We start from the raw sequence: 11,732 nt of genomic DNA, 5'->3' as shown, positions 1-11,732 counted from the left end.
TGAAGAATGTTGGTAATCAAACAGTTGATGGTGCCCATTGACTTTCATAGTATTTCGTTCCCTACTATGAAAGTCATGGGGACCAGCAACTGTTTGGTTCTTCAAAATTCTTCAAAATATCTTCTTTTGTTTTCAGCATAAGAAAAAAAACTTATACAGGTTTTAAGAACGACATGACGGTGAGTAAATGACAAAGTTTTCATTTTTGGGTGAACTATTCCTTTAAGCAGGGACAGAAGCCAAGGAGAAGATGGTAAGCAACCACCCACCTCACCATAGCAACCGCTTAGCAACTTGATATAAATAACTCCAAACACATTTGCTAATCCATAGCAACGAGTGTTGGGGGTAAAGCATTACAAGTAACACAAGTTATGTAATCAGATTACTTTCCCAAGTAACTAGTAAAGTAATGCATTACTTTTAAATTTACAACTAAATATTTAAGTTACTTTTCAAATACATAACGCAAGTTACTTTATTTTCCCATTTATTCATAGACATCTCTCCTGTCCCATGTTGAGAGAAATCATGAGTGAAGTGCAGAGGCACTTTCTTCAATCTGAGGCTTATTAATTTCACTTCTGTCGTGAAAAGACCTTTACAGTTGCCAAAAATATAATTTTTGGGGTTTTTTGTTATTAAAAACAAATAAGCATGCCCAGCCCAGATAACAAAATGTAAGGCAAAAGTAACATAATGCATTACTTTCCATAAAAAGTAATTAAGTAATGCCATTGGTCACTTATTTATGGAATAATGCAATATTGTAATGCATTATTTTTAAAAGTAACTTTCCCCAACACTGATATCAACACCTTAGGAACCACCAAGAACAACCTAAAACCATATACTGTAGTTCTACAAAAAAATAAAAATAAAACATTCTGCTACCACATTGCAATGTCCTAAGAACAACATAGAAATGTGCTAAAACTAACTTAAACCTAGCAACTGCATAGCAACATGCTAAAACCATACTGAGCACTTTAACTACTGCATAGCAACACCTTGGCAACCACAAGAACAACGTAAAAAACACATATTGTAGCAACATACTACAAAAGCTCTCTGCTAAAACTTTGCCACATCATAAGAATCTTGTGTTAAAACTTCCTTAGAACAACCTAGCGACCGCATAGTAACATAACACTATGAATACTTTAGATAATGCATAGCAACACCTTGGCAACCACCAAGAACAATCCAGAACCACATAATGTAGTTCTACCAAAAAACACATAGTAATATACCAAATCTAACTTAGAGCAACCTAGCAACCACATAGCAACATTGTAAAAACCACATAGAACACTTACTGTAAACCACATAGCAACAACAATAATGGACTTAAGTAGAATTATTTTAATAGAATTAAACTAAATCTACAAATTCAAAATGTCCATGTCTCAGCAAGGTTGTTCATTTCCTGTCACATGACAGGTGATCTCAGCTTGGCCGGCACTAAATTCTCCATTAGTATTTCACTGCCCTGATCCGTAATATCAAAGCAGGCCTTGTCTTTCTCTAAATGCATTGTAATATCTGTAATTGCGAAACACCTTGGAAACCACCAAGAAAAACCAAGAACCACTGTAGTTTTATCCTAGGAATGGCATAATAATGTACTAAATCTAACTTAGAACACCCTAGCAACTGCATAGCAAAATGCTAAAACCATACTGAACACTTTAACTACTGCATAGTAACACCTTGGCAACCACAAGAGCAACATAAAAATCACAAATTGTAGCAACATGCTACAAAAGCTCTCTGCTAACACATAGCCACATCCTAAGAATCATGTGTTAAAACTAACTTAGAACTATCACATAGCAACATAACGCTCCGAACACTTTACATAATGCATAGCAACACCTTGGCAACGTCCAAGAACAATGTAGAACCACATAATGTATTTCTACAAAAAACAAACAAAAAAACAACAACAACGTAATATACCAAAACTAACTTAAAACAACATTTTTAGCAACATGCTAAAAACCACAGTGAACACTTTAACTGCATAGCAAACTAAAATCACATATTGTAGCAACATGCTACAAAAACGTTCTGCTTTCCACATAGCAATCTCCTAGGAGCCACATGGTAATGTGTTAAAACTAACACTTGCGTAGCAATGCTAATGTTAAAATAAGTTTCAGTGAAAACAGGTTGCATTAGACTTTTTGGAATTGTGGGAATATACGGTCCTTACCATCTGTTTTGCTGATGTAAACGCTATACATAGTGAAAAATATTAGTACTGTGGCTGAACTTTGCAGTGATCAAGGTAGGAAGTATTAGCGATTGCGCGGATGGGAACGGAGGGTGGGAAGGCTGCTCATCAAGGTTAATGATGGAGAAAATCCCCCAATTAGAGCTTTTTCCCGCAGGCCAGGATGAGTTCAGTGTGAGGATTAGTGGCCAGGTCGAGACCGAGCAGCCACTGACCGCTGCACATCTTGGCAGACGGGCGGCTGGGTTAAGGGTAGGCATGCGTTCAGCTGGACTGGCACAAAGGAATCATGGGAAAGCAGCAGTTCATCCACTGCAAAAAGCTTTGTTCGCCAGGCTGAGGGAAATATGCTGTTTTTCCACTCTCATGCTTTGAATGTGGGTCAGTCTGTTGTGTTTAAGGTCCATTTTATAATATCACGTTCGGTTCACAGGTTTTTTTTAGTTGGTTAGAAGCTTTAATAACTCAGTCCGGGTGACATGTCATCCAGTTTTTCTCAAGATTATCTGTTAAAAAAATCTCTACATGAACTGACTGGAAAAATATTGCACCAATTTCTTTAGTCAGACATCTGGTAGCAAGATATATAAACCAAGGGTTAATCCGTGACCTCAGCTAGTAAAACGATTTTCTCTGCGTGTCTCATTTTCAAATGCAGATGTTTACCACATAATCTACTATAGGAATTACTCAGAATTAATAAGAATATGGACATTAAAACATGAATATAATATGCTGTGATTACACAATATTGGCATTGGGTATTATTATTGTACAGCATCATATTCTAAACTAAACTTCAAAAGTACTGTAAAATACTGTAGAACATTTGCATTAAGAAAATTAAGTCTATTTGTTATGCAATTCATCTTTGTTTGCAGTTTGACATTTTTATTGAACAATATTATTATTATTATGCCAAAAATATAATTACTGTAATGTGAAACAAAACTGTGTATATATTATATTATACTTATATTAAAATTATACAATATTATATAATTGATATAATATTGTATTTATACACGAGGAGTGTGTTTATTGTGCTGTTTTTAATTTAAGGTAATATTCAAATAAACAAAAAAATATTGTATAATAACCGTATACAGCAATTTGATATAATGTAAATCACATTGGTATTCTATTGGTTTTCCATTTAATTTTGGGGTGAAATTTGGCCTGGATGTGATTTCATGCTTTAAGTTTGACAAACTAGATTTAAAATGGCCATAATATCAGCGATGACAAATGTGGTGATAATTATTTGTGATCCCTGTGAGCTATAACATAAAAACACAACTGAAACCAGCATATTTTGCTGAGTGATCATGTGGTTATTGAGGGAAAATCCTGACGCTCTGAATCACAGGACACCCCCACTGAGTTACTGTATTCATTAAGAACAATTAAGTCTCTAATGACTAAATTAATTGCATAATCTATTATTTTGCTCCCTCGACACGGCGCAGGCTGAAGTTAACAGGCTGATGGGGATGACGCGTTCCTCGAAGGGGATAATACGGGAAGCCAGCGGAATTAATGGGGTTTGATTAAGCGAGGTTTTCAATGGGACACGGCTCTTTTCGCATGACATAATTAGAGGTCATGGAGAATGGGTGGGAGGCGCTGGGCTAGATTTGAGGCCTGGCGCCAGTATTCTTCTCATCGTGAAAAGGGTTTTTTTTTGGTCATCATTTGTAAACATGTGGAATGCTGATGATTAGTAGGACAGTTAGAAATGAATCATTTAGAGACATTATAACCTATATATGGGTGATTCTTCAATTACTTTACTTTAAAGGGGTCATATGATGCTGCTAAAAAGAACAGTATTTAAGTAGTTTCGCTTTCACAACGAATCACACGGCGCATTCACAACATGGTGGCAGCAACAATACTACAGCCAGAATAAAAGTTACGCCTTCTTTCTTTGCGTGAACATTTGGGCGGTGTTAGGCAAATCTTCCCACACAGTGACGTAGACATGTGGGGGCGTGTTAGAACGAGCCGTTTTAGGTAGGCGTGGCTGACCCTTAACTTTTATAAAGAATATCTCTTTGGATTTGAGACTTTAGTCTTTGCAGCTTTACAGATCTTCTTTATGCACCAAGAGCTTGTAACACTCCAAAGAGAAAGGAACAATTGAAATCGCATCATATGACCTCTTTAAAGGTAGTTGTTAATAATAAAATGTATAATAGCTATGAAACTTTTATATTGGGAAGCTGGTAGGCTTTATAATCAGAAATTCTACTTCGCCCTTTTTATTTATTTATTTTGCACAAGAACTTTCAACTATGAACAAAGTGGTATCTGTTATGTTTTAATTGTCAGATTGGGGCAAGTTGTCATATATCCTTTATACATGGTGCTACAATTGATTCATTTTAATTCATACATTTTATAAATAATTTTGTTTTTAGTAAAATTACAGTTCATTCATTCTAGTTTCTATTGGACAAAACATTTTTATGCTTTTCAATTTTACTGTTGAATTATGCTCGTTTTGCTCCTTATATTTAGCTTAAAAGCCATTAAATAGCCCCTAATATATTTTAATTACAGATGTGTTGAGGAAAATGACTTTTTTCTGCTTTAGATTCTATTTCATATTGCCCATTCTGTGTGACAACATGCCCCAGCATGTGTTTCCTTTTAAAAAACCTATCCTGATAAATATTCACTGGTGTAAAAAGTGTGACCTGTCTGTTTAGTACTTACACAAACACACATCTGGGTGAATCAATCAGCACCAGCGTGCCTATAATCTAGTTACAGATGTAATTTGCATGAGAGAAAGGCTCCAGATACTACTGGAAACACCCACTGCTAAAAACAGAATGTATGCCACCCTGCGTCTATAACAAGATTACATGAGAAATCATCCCAAAAGTGAAGATATTTTTTTTTCAGTGTGTGCTGTGCACTGATAGACTGACCTAATTTTGAAGAGCCACCTGCAGTTTCTATTAAAGTATGTATACATTAAGCTTAAGAATTTGGATGATTTGCATTATAGAACGATATTCCTTATCAACTGAACGACTCACTCATTAACAAAGTTGGCGCCATCTCATGGAGTAACTTTGAATCAATTGAAAATGATTCACTGTTTCGAATCGCTCGAAACTCCTCACGCTGGTGACGCCTGCTGGTCACAACTGTGCAAATGCAACAAAAACTCAGGCAAACATGCCTAAAAACATCTTTTTCGAGCCCATTGCTAATGCTTTATTGAAAGTGTGGTCAATGCACAACCATCAAATACCATTAAATATTAAGTTTATGGATATGTTTTTCATTTTATTTTATTTCAAAACATACCTAACCAGCATATGCTGTTTTTTTCAACAGGGGTACAGGGCTTGTTTTGTTTGTTTTATGTGTCATTAAAATGTTTAAACTAATCCGAGATCAGACAGGTAAACAACATAGACACTGGAGTTATTAGTATACTGTACTGGAGTCTGGTAGGCTACAGAATATAATATAATATAATATAATACAGTGCGCTAGGCTATGGTTGTCAAGTTCTCAGTATTCTTTGGCGCTGGCGCATTGGAACTAATTTCGCTGACGGAGCAGATGTAGGCTATACAAAATAACTGACCATATTCCGTCTAACATGTAAGTTATTCGATATTAACCCCCCCCCTCGAGCTGTTGTATAAAAACAGTGTCACAATCTTGTTGCCGGCACCATCAACTGGCAGCAGAGATTATACATTTATTTAGCAAGCTTCTGGAATACTTTGAGAAACTAAATAACCTTTCAGACTTGAGAAAAACATAACAATACAACCTCTGAGGAACACCATTTCTGCAGAGCTTGTTGACGATTCATTATTTTCGGAGACGATCGACATTGGGACGCATGAATATTTTAATTAAAAGCGTGTACTCTTCAATAAAATTCTAGTGCATTTAATCTATTAAATAACAGCAGAGTGAGCGAGTTTTTGGATATGGTAAGATTAAATTTATTTTAGTGAATAAAGTACCATTTCAGCGGTGGGTACAGTACACACAATGTTATTTTATCCTTGCTTATAGAAAATCCTCAATCTGCTTTCTAACAGCTTCATGTGGCCGTAAACATTTAATTTAGAGTGGTTTTAAGCACTATGCATCATTAAAGTTGCACTTTCACCACGACTAAGCCGGTAAATGTGGTGTTTACATGGAATAATCGTGATATGAGTTTACCTTGTGGTACAAACCTAGTCTCTGTATCAGTAGGAAAGCGATAAAACGATCGAGCATCTTCCATCTGATATATCACTCTTATCCCTAAACCTGGAAAAAATCCTAAATTAATAGACAATCTTAGGCCCATAACCCTGCTTAATAATGATTATAAGATTTTAACTCATATTTATGCTAACAGATTAAAAACCGGAGTTTCACAGATTATTTTTGAAAGGCCGCTCAATTCATAATAATATACGACTTGTGCTTGATTTACTGGATTATAATTATTTAATTGAAGATGGTTTCATTTTATTTCTAGACTTTTTTAAAACTTTTGTCACTATCGAACACAAATTTATGTTTCGTACTTTAGAATTATTTGGTTTTGGAGAAAATGTTATTCATCTAGTTAAGTTAATTTATAAAGACACAAATAGCACAGTTATATTACCACATGGTATATCTCCAAGATTCTCAATTGACAAAGGAATCAAACAAGGTTGCTCCATCTCTCCCCTGCTCTTTATTGCTGCTGCAGAAATGCTCTCCATTCTTATAAAAAATTCTGATTTTGAAAAATTGACAGTATTTGGCAAACAGTTAGTCATCAGCCAATTGGCAGATGACACAACCATATTCATGAAAAACATTGATCAAGTTCCAAAAATTCGAGCGAGTTTTTGGATATGGTAAGATTAAATTTATTTTAGTGAATAAAGTACCATTTCAGCGGTGGGTACAGTACACACAATGTTATTTTATCCTTGCTTATAGAAAATCCTCAATCTGCTTTCTAACAGCTTCATGTGGCCGTAAACATTTAATTTAGAGTGGTTTTAAGCACTATGCATCATTAAAGTTGCACTTTCACCACGACTAAGCCGGTAAATGTGGTGTTTACATGGAATAATCGTGATATGAGTTTACCTTGTGGTACAAACCTAGTCTCTGTATCAGTAGGAAAGCGATAAAACGATCGAGCATCTTCCATCTGATATATCACTCTTATCCCTAAACCTGGAAAAAATCCTAAATGAATAGACAATCTTAGGCCCATAACCCTGCTTAATACTGATTATAAGATTTTAACTCATATTTATGCTAACAGATTAAAAACCGGAGTTTCACAGATTATTTCAGAGACACAGTCAGGTTTTTTGAAAGGCCGCTCAATTCATAATAATATACGACTTGTGCTTGATTTACTGGATTATAATTATTTAATTGAAGATGGTTTCATTTTATTTCTAGACTTTTTTAAAACTTTTGTCACTATCGAACACAAATTTATGTTTCGTACTTTAGAATTATTTGGTTTTGGAGAAAATGTTATTCATCTAGTTAAGGAAGAAAAAGAATGCCTTAAATTTCTGTAATTTAATAGAAAATCTTCAACTTCCTGATAACCCCTAGTGTATATGTGTGTATGTGTATATATATATATATATATATAAATGTTTTTTCTCTTCTTCTTCCTCTTCTCCTTATGTTATGATGCTTGTCTGTTGTCTGAATAAGAAATGTAGCATTTTGTACCAGGCCATTTATGGTTGTAAAGTTCACATTGTTCAATAAAGTAAAAAAAAAAAAATCTTCCATTTGATATTGTGATGCATTTCGGGGCAAAGCAAATGAAACATAGTCGAACAACAATATGAAATGCGGGAAACTATTAATTGTTTTTTTCTACAATCAATTGTACTACAAATTATACTACAATTTGGAAATACTGTAAATTGATAAACTGTTCGACGTGATGTTTAATGTCTCCGACGGTGCCATGTAGTCCTTGTTAGCAACCGTCTTTTTTAAGAAACGTAACAGTTTAAAAAAATCATGAGTGGGGTGTAACTGGTGTGTTATGTCATAGAATAAAACGTGAAAGTATCTTGAGCTTAACTGTGTGAACCACGGACCTTATTTTAGGGTATTTAACCAAACTCCCATTCAAAAAAAAAAAACACTGACTCTGGGACGATGGAACCGGAAGTGCTAAAATGCTAACTCGCGTCCGGGTTTTTGCCTACGGAAGTGACGTTGGCTATTTTGAAAATGCAGTCGCAGGAAAAATTACAGAGCCGCGGGTTGCGGTTTTTTTACTTTTATAATGCACTGCGGCCGCCTAAAGTTGATCTATAGTCAAATCAAAATTGCAAAATGTATAATGCAGAGATGGACTATTAGGTGAGTTTCACCCACAGCAGATGTTAAGGCTTTCACACAGCAGAAATAATCACAACAACAGCCAGTCAAAGCATGCATGCTCTGCGAGTCTCTGTTCTCACAAACTAAAACTCACAGGTGAAGCTCATGGTGATTTCAGCGTCTGTGTCACCCTAAATGAGGACACGAACACACGAGCTTCATCGCTCTATCCACCTTTTTCTTGTTTTAAACATGGGCGCTGCCAACTATTAGGTGAGTTTCACCCACAGCAGATGTTAAGGCTTTCACACAGCAGAAATAATCACAACAACAGCCAGTCAAAGCATGCATGCTCTGCGAGTCTCTGTTCTCACAAACTAAAACTCACAGGTGAAGCTCATGGTGATTTCAGCGTCTGTGTCACCCTAAATGAGGACACGAACACACGAGCTTCATCGCTCTATCCACCTTTTTCTTGTTGTAAACATGGGCGCGGCCATTTGTAAATTCTATGGGTCTGACTTCCGGTCTCATGTCCACTCCATCCAGCTATTTTTAGCTGAACAAAACAGTTCGTTTTGCTGCTTGATATTGAAAGTTGGGGTGTCTTATAATATTATTTTAATGTATTATCTTAATTATGAACACACTGGTTTGTAGTGCAAGTGTTTTACCGTTTGCTGCACGTTGTTATTCTCCTTGTTATTTACCTATAGCGGTTAATGAACCGGAAGTCTCACCCATAGGCTTACTTCCGCGTTGAAGAAAAAGGTGGATAGAGCCTCTCCGAGAGTCACTTGAGAGCTTTTCACCGTTTCATTTGAAAAACTTGACGACAAACGTGAAGAAATTTTAACTGAAACATATTACTACGATGTACTTCTCAAAGTAATAATGCTATTACTGATATTCTTCATCAATGTTTTTATCAAACATAAGGTTTTGTCATGCAGCATCTTGTTTGACAAAAAAATAAAAATGCAATGTTGTGTTGTAAATTAATTGTTATATATGATCTTATATTTTACTTTATATTTTATATTTTTAAGATTAATTAAATTGTTAAAGTTTTATTAATCCATTTCATTTGCTTTTTGATGATACGTTTGTATTATCATAAAATACAAAAGAAATAAAATGGAAAACACAGAATTTAGGGGAAAATAAAATGGATTTCATGGGGCCCAAAATTAAAAGGTGGCTTAAAGGAGTTAAAGTTATGTTTACATTCATTCTCAAGGTCTAACTAACACGTGGGGAGCATTTCCTTTCATATTAATGGTAAATTAATGTTGTGATATAAATATTGTTATAGTATGATATGTAGAAAAAAAATAGTCGTCATATTTCTGGCCATATCGCCCAGCCCTAATTTTCAAATTTATAATGAAAAGTACTGAAAATTAAAATGAAAAAAGAGGAAAAGAAAAAATAAATATTCAATAATTAAAAATGCACATACTACATATAAACAAGTCTCGCTAAATAATAAAAAAAAGCATAGAATAAAAATGAAATTAAAAGGTTTATAAGCAGCTGTCAAATGTGTTTGGACAGGGCGAAAATTGGGCTAGTTTTCATTCTTTTTGGGTGGGTGTTGAGATATAAGCTTTTTTATTTATTTTATTTTAAAAAATTTTTATTGCAATTTTTAGAACACAGAACATATAAGGGTAATAACATTTAAACTGAATGAAAACAAATACTTAAAATAAATACATAAAAACTAAATAAGAAAAGCAATAAAAAAAACTCACGTCTGTAAACAAGTACAAATAATTACAAATTATTCAAAGAATAGATTTAAGGCTTTAAAATAATTTACAATTTTTTTTTTGCTTTGTTATTTCTTGTTTCTTTCAACGTATACAAGTAGTGACCTATTTCTATTCTGAAATGAGTAAAATTAGTTTTTTTCACTGCTGGACTTTTTTTCTGGGACCTGGCAACCCTGGCGGCGTTCTGCGCTCGTGAATTAATAAACAATTCAAGATGGCGACGTGTATAGTGTTGGCTGGCAGTCGCTCTGTGTTGTCTATTTCATTGTTTCTGCTTTTATTTGTATGTTTCATTAACCCGAACTACTCTCTTTGGACTTACTGCAAAACTTTGCTTCACATTCGCGCAGTGATGGCAGATCTCACTCCGAGCGGAGAATGTTGTTTACCCCCGAAGCGGACTCGGACTCGGAATCGGACTAACCGCCGGCGAAAGCGTGGCAACCGGGCTGGAGTCGCTGTGAAAGCCAGAGCGGCGGAGCTGCTTGAAAGACACCAGCTGGTTCGACGAAGCAATCCTCCGAGAGGAGTACTTCTTAGCAATCTGAGTTATATCGAATCGGATGTGGTCTCGAATGGAACTTCATCGCTCCCGTTGGAGTCTGGTACAGTAAAAATGGCATTTGGTTAACGCAAGATCGTTTGTTTTAAATGACTTTTTTTAGACAACATGATTTGGGTATTGTTTATTTCTGAAACCTGGCTTAAAGGGATAGTTCACCCAAAAATGAAAATTCTGTCATTTAATTGCTCACCCTCATGTCGTTCCAAACCTGTAAGACCTTTGTGCATCTTCAGAACACAAATTAAGATGTTTTTGATGAATTCTGACAGCTCTCTGACCCTCCATAGACAGCAACGCAACTGAAATGTTCTCAGGTCCAGAAACGTAGCAAGGACATCAGACCACATTGCTAAAACTGCTGCAGATTTGCTTTATTCAACAACAAGAAGATCAGGCCCTTTCTTTCTGAACATGCTTAACGACTCTTTGTACAAGCTCTTGTTCTGTCCAGGCTGGACTATTGCAATGCTCTCTTGGCAGGTCTTCCAGCCACTTCTATCAAACCTTTACAATGAATCCAGAACGCGGCAGCAAGATTAATTTTTAATGAGCCGCAAACCTTTACAATGAATCCAGAACGCGGCAGCAAGATTAATTTTGAATGAGCCGAAAAAGAACGCATGTCACATCTCTGTTTATCAATTTGCACTGGCTACCAGTAGCTGCTCGCATGAAACTCAAGGCATTAATGCTTGCCTACAAAACCACCACTGGCTCTGCACCCCTTTACCTAAATTCATTACTTCAGAGTTATGTGCCCTCTAGAAGCTTGCGTTCTGCAAGTGAACGTCGCTTTATTGTGCCATCCCAAAGA

At 35.6% G+C, this 11,732-nt stretch overlaps 1 protein-coding gene across 1 annotated transcript in view; it reads left to right on the top strand.

Annotated features, from left to right (window-relative positions):
• Window positions 1-8,372: 8,372 nt before the first annotated feature.
• LOC107702619 (calcium homeostasis endoplasmic reticulum protein-like) overlaps window positions 8,373-11,732 on the top strand; it is a 19,592-nt gene continuing 16,232 nt past the window's right edge. The window contains exons 1-2 of the mRNA XM_016504988.1: window positions 8,373-8,614; window positions 10,704-10,958. Of these exons, the coding sequence (XP_016360474.1) occupies window positions 10,706-10,958 (253 nt within the window). The 5' untranslated portion in view covers window positions 8,373-8,614; window positions 10,704-10,705. The remainder of the gene's footprint in view (window positions 8,615-10,703; window positions 10,959-11,732) is intronic.

Source organism: Sinocyclocheilus anshuiensis, unplaced genomic scaffold (assembly GCF_001515605.1).
Source record: "Sinocyclocheilus anshuiensis isolate Anshui unplaced genomic scaffold, SAMN03320099.WGS_v1.1 scaffold802, whole genome shotgun sequence".
Classification (NCBI taxonomy): domain Eukaryota; kingdom Metazoa; phylum Chordata; class Actinopteri; order Cypriniformes; family Cyprinidae; genus Sinocyclocheilus; species Sinocyclocheilus anshuiensis.
The sequence above is the reverse complement of the archived record's forward strand: the minus strand, read 5'-3'. Positions and strand labels throughout refer to the sequence as shown.